General features: G+C 54.0%; 7 protein-coding genes across 7 annotated transcripts; 4 read left to right on the forward strand and 3 right to left on the reverse strand.

Moving 5' to 3' along the window:
* Positions 1-1,041: 1,041 nt before the first annotated feature.
* On the forward strand, positions 1,042-3,957 carry MRS44_006458 (uncharacterized protein; the record flags this gene model as incomplete). Its single annotated transcript, XM_046267520.2, has 3 exons — positions 1,042-1,161; positions 1,230-3,652; positions 3,711-3,957. 3 exons carry the CDS (start codon positions 1,042-1,044, stop codon positions 3,955-3,957), a joined length of 2,790 nt encoding a protein of 929 aa, XP_046139946.1.
* Positions 3,958-4,601: 644 nt separating this feature from the next.
* On the reverse strand, positions 4,602-5,732 carry MRS44_006459 (uncharacterized protein; the record flags this gene model as incomplete). The annotated part of the gene is made up of 1 exon (XM_065621775.1): positions 4,602-5,732. The coding sequence occupies one exon, from the start codon at positions 5,730-5,732 to the stop codon at positions 4,602-4,604; it is 1,131 nt and encodes a 376-aa protein (XP_065477847.1).
* Positions 5,733-6,907: 1,175 nt separating this feature from the next.
* On the forward strand, positions 6,908-8,100 carry MRS44_006460 (uncharacterized protein; the record flags this gene model as incomplete). The annotated part of the gene is made up of 2 exons (XM_065621776.1): positions 6,908-7,166; positions 7,265-8,100. The coding sequence occupies 2 exons, from the start codon at positions 6,908-6,910 to the stop codon at positions 8,098-8,100; spliced, it is 1,095 nt and encodes a 364-aa protein (XP_065477848.1).
* Positions 8,101-8,840: 740 nt separating this feature from the next.
* On the forward strand, positions 8,841-9,872 carry MRS44_006461 (uncharacterized protein; the record flags this gene model as incomplete). The annotated part of the gene is made up of 2 exons (XM_046283780.2): positions 8,841-8,984; positions 9,033-9,872. The coding sequence occupies 2 exons, from the start codon at positions 8,841-8,843 to the stop codon at positions 9,870-9,872; spliced, it is 984 nt and encodes a 327-aa protein (XP_046139943.1).
* Positions 9,873-10,082: 210 nt separating this feature from the next.
* Positions 10,083-13,655, reverse strand: MRS44_006462 (uncharacterized protein; the record flags this gene model as incomplete). Its single annotated transcript, XM_046267517.2, has 2 exons — positions 10,083-11,278; positions 11,330-13,655. 2 exons carry the CDS (start codon positions 13,653-13,655, stop codon positions 10,083-10,085), a joined length of 3,522 nt encoding a protein of 1,173 aa, XP_046139942.2.
* Positions 13,656-14,430: 775 nt separating this feature from the next.
* Positions 14,431-15,230, forward strand: MRS44_006463 (uncharacterized protein; the record flags this gene model as incomplete). Its single annotated transcript, XM_046272485.2, has 2 exons — positions 14,431-14,780; positions 14,831-15,230. 2 exons carry the CDS (start codon positions 14,431-14,433, stop codon positions 15,228-15,230), a joined length of 750 nt encoding a protein of 249 aa, XP_046139941.2.
* Positions 15,231-15,519: 289 nt separating this feature from the next.
* MRS44_006464 (uncharacterized protein) lies at positions 15,520-16,120 on the reverse strand (the record flags this gene model as incomplete). Its single annotated transcript, XM_065621777.1, has 2 exons — positions 15,520-15,976; positions 16,026-16,120. 2 exons carry the CDS (start codon positions 16,118-16,120, stop codon positions 15,520-15,522), a joined length of 552 nt encoding a protein of 183 aa, XP_065477849.1.
* Positions 16,121-16,416: the final 296 nt, after the last annotated feature.

Here is a 16,416-nt window from a genome sequence, read left to right on the forward strand (position 1 = left end):
AGGAATGATGGCACCCACTCTCAATCATGCCGAAAGGAGCCCGCGTGCCATGATGATAACGGCCAGGTCCCACTTCCCAATGCCTGAATTGCTGTTGACAATGCGCACGCAATGATCCCTGCCACCTCCCACATTATGGTGTCTTGTTATAAGCTTGTGAGATGTTGAGCATAGGCACGAGATGAACTATTTGTTCAATATTAGAGATCCTGCCCCCTTGTCAGGCAGCATCTTGACTAAAACCACCAATCCATCCCCCGATCAAGCCCCTCCACCCACGCCGCATCACGCAGTGCAGTATCAGGGACGGGACCCTGACCCCCTCTCCAAATTGCGTGGTTGCTGCCGGCTGAAACCCACACGGGGCCGTCCAGTCCAGTCGGTGGTAGGGGGACCTAGGGACGAAAGCGCCTAAAAGACCCAGCCTCAGGGGGGCCTGAAAACTCCAAAACCCGCTAAATTCCCCCTAAACTTACAGGAGGGGGCCTCCTGAGCGTACGCGAGTCTCCCCTCCTCGTTTCCGCCCCCCCTCTTGGCAGGAGAGTTCTCCAATCAACTCGGCCAGAACCCACCGCCTCTCCATCGTTGTCAACGACTCGAGCTTGCGAAAGTGTGTTGTGTTGTCCAGTGCGTGTGTTGACCTGGCTGTCTGTTGTTGTTGCGCCGCACCCTCCTGTCAGCGTCTCTCTTTCTCGGTGTGTTTGCTGATCGCACCACAAACCACCCACCCCCCGCCAGCCAGACCCTGTCTTGGCCGTGTTTTTGACCTCTCCAGTATCTTATCCTTTTTCACTCTCCCTCACGCACGCTCCCTGCCCTGCTCCCGTGTTCGAGGTGCTCGAATCTCGACGCCGGCTTGCGGCTCTTTGCACCCTCCCGCGGCCCGCATCTCTGCGACCTCCCCGCCTCCCACCCCCCCTGACGGTACTTGCAAGTTACATACATACAGACAACCAACCCACGATCGAGCCCAGCGACTCTTGGACGGCAGCACCGTGGCCGATGATAGCTTCCCCGTGTGACAGATAGCCTCCGTCCATCATGTCGTCCGCAAACAGCATCAAGGTCGTCGCCCGGTTCCGGCCTCAGAACAAGGTCGAACTCGAGTCGGGCGGAAAGCCCATCGTCTCCTTCGATGGCGAGGACACCTGCAGCCTCGACGTATGTCAATAATCTGCCTCTGCACCGTCTTGAGTGCCTCGACGCCCTGTGGCTAACCCGTTTCCCAGTCCAAGGATGCGCAGGGCAGCTTCACCTTTGACCGAGTCTTTGATATGGCATGTAAGCAACAGGACATTTTCGACTTCTCGATCCGCTCCACCGTCGACGATATCCTCAATGGATACAACGGAACCGTCTTCGCCTACGGCCAGACCGGTGCCGGTAAGTCGTATACCATGATGGGCACAAACATCGACGACGACGACGGCCGAGGTGTTATTCCCCGCATCGTCGAGCAGATCTTCGCCAGCATCATGTCGAGCCCCGGCACCATCGAGTACACCGTCCGAGTCAGTTACATGGAGATTTACATGGAGAGGATCCGCGATCTGCTCGCCCCCCAGAACGACAACCTGCCCGTCCACGAGGAGAAGAACCGTGGCGTCTACGTCAAGGGTCTCTTGGAGATTTACGTATCGAGCGTCCAGGAGGTCTACGAAGTCATGAGGAGAGGAGGAAATGCCCGAGCCGTCGCCGCCACCAACATGAACCAGGAGTCGTCGCGATCCCACTCGATATTCGTCATCACCATCACCCAGAAGAACGTCGAGACCGGCTCGGCAAAGAGCGGACAGCTGTTCCTTGTGGATCTGGCTGGTAGCGAAAAGGTCGGCAAGACTGGAGCGAGCGGACAGACCCTCGAGGAAGCCAAGAAGATCAACAAGAGTTTGAGTGCCCTGGGAATGGTCATCAACGCCCTCACCGACGGCAAATCCTCGCACATCCCCTACCGAGACTCCAAGTTGACCCGTATCCTCCAAGAATCCCTCGGTGGTAACAGTCGGACGACACTGATCATCAACTGCTCCCCTAGCAGTTACAACGATGCCGAGACACTCAGTACCCTGCGGTTTGGTATGAGAGCCAAGTCTATCAAGAACAAGGCCAAGGTCAACGCCGAGCTCAGCCCTGCCGAGCTCAAGTCCCTTCTCAAGAAGGCCCAGGGGCAGGTTACCAATTTCGAGAGCTACATTTCAAATCTCGAGGGCGAAATTCAGCTGTGGCGTGCTGGTGAATCTGTTCCTAAGGAGAAATGGGCGACACCCAAGACTACCGATGCCGTCGCTAGAACCAAGGCCGACGCACGAAGCTCGACACGACCTTCCACACCCTCACTAATAGCGGAGAGCCGCTCAGAGACGCCCGCGATATCTGAGCGCGCTGGCACACCCAGCTTGCCGCTCGACAAGGACGAGAGGGAAGAGTTTTTGCGACGAGAGAATGAGCTGCAGGATCAGATCTCAGAAAAGGAGTCCCAGGCCACGGCTGCCGAGAAGCAGCTTCGGGAGACAAAGGAAGAGCTCGCCTACCTCAAGGAACATGACAGCAAGGTGGGCAAGGAGAACGAGAAGCTCACGACCGAGGTGAACGAGTTCAAGATGCAGCTGGAGAGGCTCACGTTTGAGAGTAAGGAGGCACAAATTACCATGGACGCTCTGAAGGAGGCAAACTCGGAGCTTACTACGGAGCTTGACGACGTGAAGCAGCAACTCCTTGACGTCAAGATGAGCGCCAAGGAGTCGGGTGCTGCCCTTGACGAGAAGGAGAAGAGGAAGGCCGAGAAGATGGCCAAGATGATGGCCGGCTTCGACCTGGGCGGCGACGTGTTTAGCGAGAATGAGCGTCACATCGCAGAGACTATCGAGAAGGTCGATGCGCTACACGAGCTGAGCGCCACTGGCGACAACATCGCGCCCGATGAGTTCCAGGCACTTCGAGCCCGTTTGGTGGAGACACAAGGGATCGTCCGACAAGCTGAGCTCTCCATGTACAGCACCACTTCCAGCGAGGCCGACTCAAGGCGGAGACAAGAGCTGGAGGCTCGTCTCGAGGCCGTCCAGCAAGAATACGAGGAGGTTCTCACCCGCAACCTCGGCCCCGAGGATGTTGAGGAGGTCAAGGCTCGACTGGAGAACGCCTTTGCCAACCGCCAGACTGCTCAGTCTCAGTTTGTGGATGAGCTGAAGGCCGATATTACGCAGAAGGCTGCCGAGAACACAAGAATGAAGACGCTGATCGATGACCTTCAGCAGCGCGTCAAGGCTGGCGCCGCGGCACCGATGGCTAATGGCAAGACGATCCAGCAGCAGATTGCCGAGTTTGACGTCATGAAGAAGAGTCTCATGCGTGACCTTCAGAACCGATGCGAGCGTGTTGTGGAGCTCGAGATCTCGCTGGATGAGACCCGAGAGCAGTACAACAACGTTCTTCGATCGTCCAACAACCGGGCGCAGCAGAAGAAGATGGCCTTCCTGGAGAGGAACCTGGAGCAGCTGACCCAGGTCCAGCGCCAGCTCGTCGAGCAGAACTCGGCTCTCAAGAAGGAGGTTGCCATTGCTGAGCGCAAGCTCATTGCACGAAACGAGCGTATCCAGAGCCTGGAGAGCCTGCTACAGGATAGTCAGGAGAAGATGGCTGCTGCCAACCACAAGTATGTATTCCCTTGTTTGCCCCTTTTCAGCCAAACAGCACTGACAGTGTATCACTAGGTTCGAGGTCCAGCTGGCTGCGGTCAAGGAGCGTCTCGAGCTCGCCAAGGCCGGCAGCACCCGTGGCCTTAACTCACCAGGCGGCTTCAGCTTTGCCAGCGCCGGCAGCCGGATTGCGAAGCCCCTCCGCGGAGGCGGTGGCAGTGATGTTGCCCCCGCCATCCCAACCATCCAGAACCTCCACCAGACTGAAGGGAACAGTGGCAGCAGCAACAAGCGAGCTAGCTGGTTCTTTAACAAGTCATAGGCGTGAAAGAGAAGAAAAGAAAAAAGACACCAAGAGAGAGAGAGGTCCCTGCTTTTGCGTTGGGCACGGCGTTGCGAGCAGATCTGGTAGAAGCCCCCATCATACCCCCACCAAACAATGCCCCGTTCGATAAAACTTTCTACTTGTTTCTTTCTTGTCTTGATTATTTTCCCTTGTCCCCTCGACTTCCCTTCTTGCTAGACGAGGGCCATAGAGGATGGGGAGGCTACGATGATTTGGATTTTATGACATGCTTCGCAATGGGACTAGGGAAGGTCGGATGATTGCTATAGGGACGGCGCTCTGGGCGCGAAAGAGGGAGGCCAAGTGAGTTTGGTGAGACGAGGCAGAGAGAAGAGCTGCAGAGCAAAGCAAGATATTGCACGTGTGGGAGTCTTGTTCCACGACGACGCAGGTAGCTCAGGCATGAAGTTTAAGAGAGTTAATGAATTGAGTTTCCAACTGGGTTTGATTTGGTTACCAGAGCGGGACTAGATCGACAAGAAATGTGATATGTGGTATTGTTTTTATCCAATGGTGCACTCCTTATTGTGCCCTACATACATGGTACGCTATACGTAGATGATGCTACAGTAGATGGTTGGGTCGAGAAGCCGTGAGAGTGAGTGTTTGCAGAGGACAGTTTAGTTACCCGTCTCGCCAGAGTTGCCACTCTTGGAAGCAGCGACGAGGCCGAAGATGAAGATCTGGAGGCCAACAAAGGCACCGAGAAGCGCGCCAACACCGATGGTGACACCGAGGATCTTGACATGAAGCATGATGATGCGGCGCCAAGCAGCCTTGGAGAAGCTGGACCAGGCGTCAGCGACGCTGGCATAGCCAGGTCCGCCGACGACAGCAGGCTCAACCCTGCCGTTAAATGAGCGGTCGAAGGGGACGATGGTGTCCTCGTCTGCGGGGAGGAGGGAGGCCTGGATACGGACGAGAACAACCCAGGCGGGGATGAGCAGGATCACCTCGCCAACGACAAGGATAAGGCTAGCAAGGAGGAGCCTGAAGGAAAGGTTGAAAGGGTCGCTGACCCGTGAGATCTGGAGGGTGTTGATAAGGAGACCGCAGAGGGCAAAGGTAGCCTGGCCAGCGGCCCAGAAGATGAGAGTAGGCCTCCAGGTGGCCTTGAGGGTGGTCTTGAAGGGGGGCAGACGGGACCAGAAGCTGAGGGCAGAGGCAGGAGTGATGACCTGGTGAATCCAGGCGGCTCTGAACTGGACGAGGGCCACGGAGCTGACAAGGCCGCCGACGAAGACACCGATGCCGTAGGGAAGGCAGAGCGAGAAGGCGCCCATGATGAGGGCGCTGAAGATGGTCTGGATGATGAGGCAGGGAAGGCCACGGAAGCAGGCGCGGAAGCCGCCGTGAGATCGGACCAGGCGGAAGGTAGCCCGGAAGGACGAGGTGACGGGCCGGCCGTCAGTACCAGGGCCGGTGACGTTGCCAGCCGGAGCGGTGGTGGAGGGAGTCTTGGGGCCGTTGGCGAGGGGCTCAACGGGGAGGGGCTCGTAGGCGGGAGGCTTGTCATCCTCGATCATGGCAAGGAGGGGGAAGACCTTGCTGAAAGTGTAGTCGATCTGGAAGCTGTTAGAGAGGTGGGCACGAGGGGCTGAGGAGAGACTCACGAGGAGGATGGCGGGGATAAAGACAATGTAGTTGAGGATGATGATGATGTATTCCCACGATAACTGAGGCGACTCCGGGCCGCTGTCGCTGGGGACATGGCCGCGCTCCCAGAGCACTCTGCCTACGTTATGGATCATGATGGCGGATAGAATGAGCGAGAGATGGTTTTATGAAAAAGAACAAAAGAGAAAACGATGATGGTGTTGATAGAAGGATAAAGTAAAATAGGTGGACAGCCTCGAGTTGAAGGAGGATGGTTAGAGATGTATCCGAAGGTGGGCGGCGTTGAATGACCTTTATGGGGTTTTACAGTGAGAGACACCCATTGTTAGTGGCGCTGCAGGGGGTGTGTTGCCTGGCTGCAGGCAGTGTTCCTACGTAGGTAGGATGTGCACAGCCCCAGTGGCCATCCATGATGGATCTACACACCCCATGATCTGGAGATGAAGGGTTAAGAGTAGATTAGATGTGAATGAGTAGAGTGTTATTCTTGAATGTTGGTTGAATGAATATGCGATTATACTATTGATCTATCCCTGTGATTTAATTGTATCTCTTGATTTGCACTGACTGAAGCTTCCTTGGGTGAATCATTGCTTCGGCCATTGCTGTATTGGGTAATCAGCGAAGGATCTTGACCCTCGTCTTAGGACTGGTAAGATGCATTAAGGCCAACAATACTAACTAGGCAGTGCAGTTATATCTACTTTGTTAAGTAGTTTATTGTGAAAATTACTCGAGAATTACAGTATTCTCCCTTTATTCATTCATCCACGTTGTCGTCTACTGCCATCTCTTTAAGCTCATGTCCGGTGCATCCGCGCTCGCCCTCGTTTGCTGGTGCGGCGGGTGTTAGCGTTAAAGACGCGTCGACATTCCAGCGGAGCCTTGAAGCAGCCAATGGCGGGGAATTCAGCCCGTGGCTAGTGGCGCTTGGCTTGAGACGCCTGGACTACGATGGACGTTAGGCGAGACATTCATCCTGACACATGTGAAACAGCAATATCGACCAACAGCTTGCTCCCTATGAGTGATGTATTAAATCGAAACATGTCAAGTAATGGACATGTTGGAAGAGGCGCTGTCCTACATTGCGCTACTGATATTCATAGGCTGATATAATCTGTAGGCAAGTCCTACCTAAGGCAGATAGAGGCTCTAGGGAGTGCCCCGCAGCCCCTGCAGGGCTGACACCCATGGCCATCACTTGCCTAACTCGGAGCTTCGCTGTCAACCTTGAACAACCACACACAACCTCAAGCTCCATATCAACCTTGACCACCAAAGCCTCACCAACCTCCACCTCTTGGCCATGTCGGCTCCAGAGATACCAAACCTACTCAGCTCACTCCGATCCGCTCGCGGAGGACGTGGTAGAGGCAGAGGCAGAGGCGGACATCACGGCCCCTCATCCGTCACCCACGATGCCACTATCCAGGGCACCGACACAGACGCCTCGGTATCAAGGCTGAGCGCGGTTGACCTTGGTTACCTCGACGACCCGTATGCTCAGTTCTTTGTGCAGAGCGCTGATGGTCCTCCTGCGAGACGTCTCCCAATCATCAACCGAGGTGCGCTGGCTGGGCTAACGTCATGCTGTGCTGAGCTCGACTAAACCAGCCACTTGCAGGAACATATACTCGAACAATTTCTCTTGATACCCTAGTAGATTCTTTTCTCAACGATGATGAGGGTACCGAAACAGGCTCCTCACCAAAGCAGATTGTGTCACTAGGTGCTGGCACTGATACTCGTCCTTTCCGGTTGTTTGCATCAAAGTCACGGCCCGGCCTGGTCTATCACGAGATTGACTTTGAAGTTGTTGCATCTAGAAAGCTACGAACTGTACAGGCTACACCGCCACTGAGAAATATCCTCACCAATATTTCCAACGATACCAAGAGCACCTGGTCAAGTCGACCGGTTTCAGGGGGAGAGTATTATTGTCATGGCCAAGACTTGCGGAACCTTGCCCCGCGCAAAGTCCCTAATCCAGAGGAGGAGTCCTCTTCACAACCAAAGGAGCAGCCTGAAGTCACTCTACCAGGCCTCCGCGACGATATCCCGACCCTTCTCATTTCAGAATGCTGCCTCTGCTACCTCGGCGTCGCAGAAGCAAGCAACGTCATATCATTCTTCTCCTCACAAATCCCCAGCCTTGCGACCATCATCTACGAGCCCACACATCCGGGTGACGCCTTCGGGAGGATGATGGTATCTAACCTCGCTGCTCGACGCATTCAGATGCCGACTCTGGACAAGTACCCCACGCCCGAGGCTCAAAGGACAAGGATGACAGAGGCTGGCTTCGAGATAGTGCACCACATGACGATTGAGAAGATATGGGAGACGTGGGTCTCTCCAGAGGAGAAGCAAAGGGTTGACTTCTTGGAGGGGCTAGACGAAGTGGAGGAGTGGAAGCTGCTGGCTGCGCATTATATCGTTGTATGGGCTTCCAAGGGGAACGGCTTTGGGTCCTGGGAGAGCGTTGGCGGAGGGGCTTAGTCTTGGGAATGAGCAAGAGGGGACACTCGAGTGATCTTGGGGTCATCAATGGCTCAGCACGGCGACCATCGTGACGGGTGACCTTGACATGATCATGCTTTGTCGTGTACTAAAAATGCATGGAGCGGCGTGGAGTCTTGGTGATGCAGGCACTAGAGAATTTATGAGACCACGAAATCTGACTATAAAATTGAATGCACCATCAATACGATGAATGTATAGGGATGATAAATTTGACTCAACACAATCTGATTCACAGCTAGAGCTCCTTGTAAAAGTTTATGACTGGTTGTGCTACAGTAGACTCGGTTTTCCTAGACGGCGGGCCATCCTCATTGTTCGATTTACGCACCCTAGCGCAGAACAACAGTCTTGGCTAGGCCGAGTGTAGTTTTGGAATCAATACGCATGTGAATAAAATCTAAACGTTTTTCAGTGTTGAATTACTCTGTTAAAATGTACCTCGTGAACTACCTTAACCATGCCTGAGCCTGTTTACTTAGACGTCGAGGGTCAGGGGAGACAAGGTGGATACTCGACCATTTTAGGTTTAGCTCGTTGCCCAGCACCCAGCTCAACGAACACAACATCCATCACAGTGAGTTCTGAGTTCAGAAAGTGTAAGTTCTCACTGTTGCTCTTGTCACGGTTCATCCCGACTTTTCATAAACCACACATCTTCTGAATCTCACTTCATAACAAAGAAACACCCACCTTATACTTGCCAACTAGACTTCAAAATGGCCGACTCAAAAGATAGCAAGGCGTACAAGTATCGCCAGGAGATTAGCCAGATGATGTACGTCTCTGGTGAGACGGCTGAACCACCGGTTGAGACGACGAGCATCATTGAGGATATTGTCCGCCAACAAGTCATTGAACTCGTACGCATCTATTCCATTCTATTTATACAAATTACTGACAAAGTACAGCTCCGCAACTGCACAGAGCACGCCTCCCGGCGCGGCTCCAAGTCAATCGCCATCAACGACCTCATCTTCCAGATCCGCCACGACCAGGCCAAGGTGTCGCGTCTGCGTACTTTCCTCTCGTGGAAGGACGTGCGCAAGAACGTCAAGGATTCTGATGACAAGGGCGCCGACGCAGACATCGCCGCGGGAGACGACCCCGTGGGAGGCGTCGTGGCCGGCGGGGGACCCGTTGACGAGGCAGCCAAGAAGAACAAGAAGGCAAAGGTCGGACTCCCCTGGGAGCCCTCGTCCTACTACAACGTCGAGGTCCCCGAGCGCGAGGAAGAAGAGGATGAAGAAGAGGAAGAAATGAACTACATCACCCTGCAGAGGCTGCGCAAGGCCGACGAGCGGACAAAGGCCATGACCAAGGAGGAGTACGTCACGTGGTCCGAGTACCGTCAGGCATCCTTCACCTACCGCAAGGGAAAGCGATTCCGCGAGTGGGCAGGTTTCGGAATCGTCACGGACAGCAAGCCATCGGATGACATTGTCGATATTCTCGGCTTCCTCACCTTTGAGATGGTCCAGACCCTCACCGAGATGGCCCTCAAGGTCAAGGAGCAGGAGGATCTGGCCAGGGCTCAGACCGGTGCCGGAGCAGGGGCTGGTGGTGAAAACGCTCCCAAGAAGCGGAAGCACGAGGGTGCACTCTTTGACTTTCCCAGCGAGGGCAAGACGCCCATCGAACCTCGTCACGTCCAGGAGGCGTCGCGACGCCTTCAGCAGAGGCCCAAGAAGTCGAGGGCCATGCTTAACGGCACCCGCATTGCTCAGCACACGCCCCTCAACATCTTCTAAGGAGCACTTGCACTCAAATCAACTCTGGAATCGGCGGCGTTACGAGTCTTGCATGGTGATTTTTGGTTACGAATGTGACAACATGGGAAACGAGGATCCGGAGCGAAAGGCGCAGGTGTCATTGGGTTTTCTCTCTTTCTTCTTCTCGCCTGGCTCTTCGCTAGACTTTCGAATTTCATATAAAATGATTCTATTAAAACCTTCACTTCATCACCTGTTGTCGTGACTCAGTGTAAACGCCCGGCGCCGAACAACTGCATCGTTCTCACACAACCGTGTTCCAACTCTCTGCAAGCTCATGGGTATATCCTCCTCGCTATCACTGTCCACGGCATCCTCAATGCCCTTCTTCTTGCGTAGTCTCTCTCTAATATGCTCTGCGTGTCCCCGAATCGTTTGTGTCCGCTGTAGTCCCGTCGTCCTGCTGTTGTCACCCAAGAAGGCTGGTGCCGTTGATACTTCCTCTGCCGGAACGCCGGCTGTGCTGCTCTCGACGGTAGGCACAGATGCCAGGGGTAGGTGGTTCAGGTGGGTGCGCTGACGGTAGTTGCTATACTCAGGCTTCTCAAGCAGTCCGCTGCGGAAGGCGTTGACCCCCACGAGAAGCTTGACAAGCTCAACAAGCTCCTCTAGATACTCGATAATCTCCATCTGACCTGCAGTACTCGCGTTCCAAGACAAGAATCGCTTCTGCGTGATGAGGTGAGCAACTTGCTGAGCCAATTCGCCATTCTCATCAAACACAGTCGGCACGCCACCAGCAGGTGTGTGCGTACCACTTCGCGACGCCAGCACTTCGCGGACGTGATTGACAAGCCGGAGCTGGGCGAGGCGACTTGATGGAATGAACTGAGGCAAGGGCTGCCATGTTATGAGAGCCTCGTTCACTGAAAAGAGAACGAGCATAATACTGGCAGCCACGTTGCGTCGATACACGTGGACCTTGGGGTTCAAGTCCTCCAAGATCGAGGAGCCATATTCTTTCCGTAGCTGAACCACATTGTCCATCCTGTCGATGATCTGGTGTAAGACATAGACAATCTCTTTGTAGATTGGCTCAAGCGGCTTGAAGCTTCCCTTGAGACGCGGCTCAGTCGTACAGAAGGGGAGAAACGTCTCCGCCGCAGCCAGCGCACCGCGTGCTTTGCTTCGGGCATGATTGAACCGTTTGTGAAGTCCTGGGTTCCGAAAGTCGGGTTTTATCGGGCTGTCTAGCCCAACTACCATTGAAGCCTGCATGTTTTGTACCTGTTTGACAGAGGCTGAGAGGGATTCAAGCAGTCGATCCCGCGCTCTGACAGGGAAAAGCAGCATCTCAACGAGAAGAGCGACTGCCCCTCCGATGACAAACGCCGTCAATCGCTTGTAAAAGTTTTCGTAGGCGGTACCAGAACCGTTCATGGCAGCTAGAGCTGGTCAGTCACTCCTTCATATTATATAAATGGTGGGAGACATACCAAGGGCGACAACAACCATCGTCACCGTGGCCACCATACCAGCCTTGACGTATTTTGTTCCCAGCTGGATATAGAACGACGGAACTATGCCGACCACCAGGATAAAAACCATGGCCACCCGATTCCCTCTCCCTATCACGTAGGAAAGGTATCCAAGGACGCAGCCAAATATCACGCCAATCAGACGGATAAAGAAGATGAAGAACGAAGTGCCTATAGCCACTTCAAAGACGAGAATCAGCTGCATGGGCGCCCAGATACCGCGAACTCCCGAATACCAGCCGTTCCAAGAAGCCACGAATGCAGGCCAGCTCACAGAGAAGACAGCAAGAGCGAGCTTGAGAGCATAAGAGATGTCGTCTGAATCCTGAATCCACTCAAGGGCGTCGGCTGCTTTCCCCCTCAACTTGAGAATCTTGCTCTCGTTGCTCTCATTTTTCGAGTCGTTCTCCGGTCTGGTCTCTTCGTTTTTGGGCGTATCTTCTTGGTCCGTCGACCTCTCAGGTTCCGCAAATCTGATCCCCTTTTCTTCGTCCTTTGGATTTGATTGCTCAACATGTTCATCGTTTCTCTTATGGTGCGTCTGGTTCCTGGCCTTGGAGCCAGGTGGTGCTTTTCCTCGGCGGACCTCCTTTCGACCTGTTTCTGGGAGTACGAGACCATCGATTTCACCACCAGTTGTCAACCATTGCCGGATATTGATGTGCTTGGGGAACCAAACGGACGATCTATCGTTTCGAGCTTTCCTCTCCTCAACAACCTTTCGAACGTGACGCAACATCTCGAGGATATGCATTGCAGACTGACGGAACGCAAGAACAAAGGAAGAAATAAGAAACGTTTCCATCCGGGGCATAAAGTCGATGCTGTGGCCAGTTTCGTCCAATGCAGAACGTCGAAGCTCCATCGCACAGCTGGCGTCAAAGTTGGTGATAGCCTCGTTAAAGACGTCGATCCGAAAGTCCAGTTCCTCCAAATGAATTCCTTTCGGAGCGGGCGCACCTGATGGCAACCTAGGCACATCGTAGCAATAGGCCAAACATACAATGACCAATCGCACCGCCTCTTTGAGTGAAGCCTCGAACTCTTGAACAGGCTCACGAATTCTCTCTAGGATCGACTCCAACAGACTGGCGCTGCTTGCTTCAATCTCTCTGAGCGGCTTTGCATTCTGGACTCTCTGTAGGTAGTCATCAAAAGTGGACATGCGCTTGATACCGCTGGCATCGCTAGCGAAACTGTCGGTTGCTGTAAGATCGTCGTCCTCAGAACGATCGTCGTTTTCCAGGACAATGAACTTGTTCTCGCAAGCTCCGATGACAGTTATAGTGCTCTGAACAAGACTGCTCATGTATGAAGTACTCAAGGGCTTCATGCTACTCGGAGGAAGAGCCGAGATGGAGACTTCATAGTTGACCTCCCTTTGAGCGGCCTTACAACGAGCAAGTCGAGTTCGAAGCTTTGCCTTTTTACCCGTCAAGCTGGCGACTGTTGTAAGACCAACTGGGACCGTTGAGGCACGATAGCGCCCTTGAGCTGGTTTAAATGGATTTGGAAAGCCGTCCAAGAACTTCCGGAAGCGACCCTTTTTGCGTTTCGGTTTTTCGGGAGAGCTCTTGGCCGTAGTTGTCAGGGTTAGACCGACTGGGTGCAGGTCTTGTTGTGAATCGCCGCCGGGAGTAACAAACCAATGGGTGGCGCGAGTAAGAGTATCCATGGTTTCGCACAGAGTATCGATGGCAGAGAGACCGAGAAAACTACTCGACAACTCAGGGAACATGGATATGTTGACCACCACGGTAACACCACCACCAGCAAGGAGTGGGTAGAGCACATTGGTGAAAACAGTCAAGGTTACCTCATGAGCGCCCCCAAGGAGTACGATAATACTGGCAATGAGGAGGAAGGCGACGAATAAGAAGACACGTGGACTCGAGGATCTCACGTAGCCATGGACCAGAACGGACACGAGCAGGAACATTGCTCGAATGGCATAGGCGGCCGGCTCATTGCGCTCGAACACGAGGCTTGATAGGAAGAGGCCAAATAGGGACCACCCAAGTCCTAACAGAGAGCCTAGCAGAAGCATCAAAAGAGACTCGATCATAGTGCCCATTCGCTGACCAGGATGAGCAAAGACGGTAGCCATCGGGGCTAGAAAGGTCGAAGGGCCGAAAACGGAGACAGCCTTGGGAGTAATGACAATGATGACAGCAGCGGTACATGCAATTGAGCATTTCACGATGCGTTGCCACAAGTCATTGACTTGGTAGTCGCCCCAGATGACTGTAATCAGCCTCCGGAGGCGCTTGGTGAAGGCTTTCATGTTGGTTCTCTTCGCAGTGGCGATATCGTCGTTGAGGGTGTTGATGCTGGTGAATTTGCGTGAGGGGCCAGTGTCATCCCCTCGACTTGAGTATCGACGCCTCGAGACTCGCGTCGTCGTCAGAGATGGGAGGAATTATCTGGACATAGAAAGCCATGCAGAAGAGAGGAAGGGTCCTGGGGAGCGGCGAGGTGGTATCGATTGAGGAAGCGGAGCACGATGGGCAGTAATAATAAAAAAACAAGATGGTCGATGCGTTGGGCGGGAATTCAGCAGGATTAAATCATGAGAGTAATACCAGACAGCGGGGGCAGCGTCTCTTGGTGTCTTGGGTTTTCGTGTCTTGGGCTCAGGTTCATGTGGAGGAAGGGCGAGGGACCCCTGCGAGACTCGTCATAATGCGCCCAAGGTTATGGGCTAGGGCATTGACTGGCTCCTGGATATGGGTTGCGAAGGTTCTTGGCTTGTGAGTTGTCAATATCGCGTCGCGTCTGGTGATGTTGGAATGAGAGGAGGAGGATGAAATGAATTGGGGAGGGGAGGGGATCTCCGAAAGAGGAGAGATAGCACACGATCACGCTACGGCAGACGGAGGAAGGCGCGTGTGACTTGGTTGTTGAAGGCAGGAACCCAGATGCGAATGAACTTGTCGGTGGGAGCAAGCAACCGAGAGTGAATAAGCGTCTGGGTAATCAACGCCATTGTCTAGCAATTGAATTAACAAAATAAGCCTCTTCGGCCACAAGGAAAGCCAATTCCAACACTTTGCGGGGAAATGGCAGTCGCTTTTCGACCCGACACGAGCGAGATGCAGATCCATTGCGATGCAGATGCAGATGGTGGAGAGTTGCGACTTCCGGCCACTGGAGTTTGGGGTTCTCCAGGGTCTCCAACGGGTGGCCTTGCAGCCCCTCAGTGGCTGACCCCCCTCCAAATCACCGCCCAATCAGCTGTCGTCGCCTCTGCAGCCTCCTATCCTTCGCGCTCCAACGTCCAACTCCATCGGTTCCGGCGCATCCATCCCGCTATCACGAGCCTCACCTCCCGGACCGCATTCCTCCTTGATCGAGCTTCAGCCTCGCCCATCTCCACGATGCTCTCCTTTATCCTCATCCAGAACCGACAGTGAGTTTACCATCAGCCCCAATCCCCATGCCCGTTGCTGACCTCTCCAGGGGCAAGACCCGTCTAGCCAAGTGGTACGCCCCTTTCAGCGACGAGCAAAAGATCAAGCTCAAGGGCGAGGTGCACCGCCTCGTGGCGCCGCGCGACCAAAAGTACCAGTCCAACTTTGTCGAGTTCCGCAACAACAAGATCGTCTACCGCCGCTACGCCGGCCTCTTCTTCTGCGCCTGCGTCGACACAAACGACAACGAGCTCGCCTACCTCGAGGCCATCCACTTCTTCGTCGAGGTTCTTGACGCCTTCTTCGGCAACGTCTGCGAGCTCGACCTCGTCTTCAACTTTTACAAGGTCTACGCCATCCTCGACGAGGTGTTTTTGGCTGGCGAGATTGAGGAGACGAGCAAGCAGGTTGTGCTCACACGGCTGGAGCATCTGGACAAGCTAGAATAAGAGCGAGGCGGATAGTGATGGTGCGGAAGGAGACGATAATGACCGGAAACTCGGTCGTGATACCCCTTCAACCTAAAGCAGGGAGTTTTTGTACATCACCGGGTGACAGACAGGAGTCTTGGCGTTGGAGGAATAATTCATCATCTCGTTAATATACCACCGCAGGTAACTTTTGACTAACTCGGTTTCTGCCTCCTTTCACTTTCATAATCGCATTACTCTTGTCGACCAAGCATGGTCACCTCCCATCCATGTCCGCCCTCTCATGAGTATCACATCTTCCCCTGAATCAACACGACGGGTCTGATTCAGCTTCCTCACCGCAGTGGGCGATCTCTCCATCGTCGGCCGTCACGGTGGTCTCAGTCAACGAACTCGAATCAAGTGATGCATCAGTGCCGACATCATGAGGTGAATCGTCGAGGTCTGAGACTGGGCTCAAGGACGGGAACAAGGTCGGAGAGCGCATATCTGGCGTGTTGTTCTCGAGATAGTGCCAGAGGATTTCGAACTTGTCAACCGGCATGGACTTTTGTCGTTTCGGTGCCGGCTCCTCTGACTCCTCCGACTCTGACTCCTTTGGCTCTGACACCTCCAGCTCCTCGTCTGGCGTTTCAATGCTGGGAATTGGGATGTCCCTCGTGGGCCAGTTCTTCAAAGCCCACGCTAACCGAGCCCTCTTTTCTTCGCCATCTTCGTATTCCTCCCTCTTTCTGACCCTCCCACTGCCATTACTATGTCCCGAGCTCTTGGCATGGTTAGTACAAATCGCAAAAGTGAAGTTAGCCAGCTTACCTTGGGTTTGTGCCATGTGTTGGCAGTGTCATCCCACTGTTCACACCGAGCCGCTTCTCGGCCAGACTCTTGACTTTTCGATATCGCCCTTTCATAGTTGGACTGGGCAGTGTAGACTTGCTTCGAGTCCATGGTGATCGGCGATGCGAGATTGATGAGATCGGGGCGTCGTGGAGAACCTGGAGAAGGACTGGGCTGGGCGTATATAATGTGCAAGGGGGAACTTGAGGACATGAGAGGTATGATATGTCGGCTTGAACGTATATATAGGTAAGATGAAGGGAAAGCTGGGAAGGGTTGCCTGGTACGTTGTGTGTTGAAACTGCACTCCCCGTGATGACTTCAACTTGTTGAAGGAGGAAGAGGAAAGAGGAGAGAGCTGGCTTCAAAC

The sequence above is a fragment of the Fusarium solani genome, assembly GCF_023522795.1.
Source record: "Fusarium solani strain SB1 chromosome Unknown bctg00000003_1, whole genome shotgun sequence".
Lineage (NCBI taxonomy): Eukaryota > Fungi > Ascomycota > Sordariomycetes > Hypocreales > Nectriaceae > Fusarium > Fusarium solani.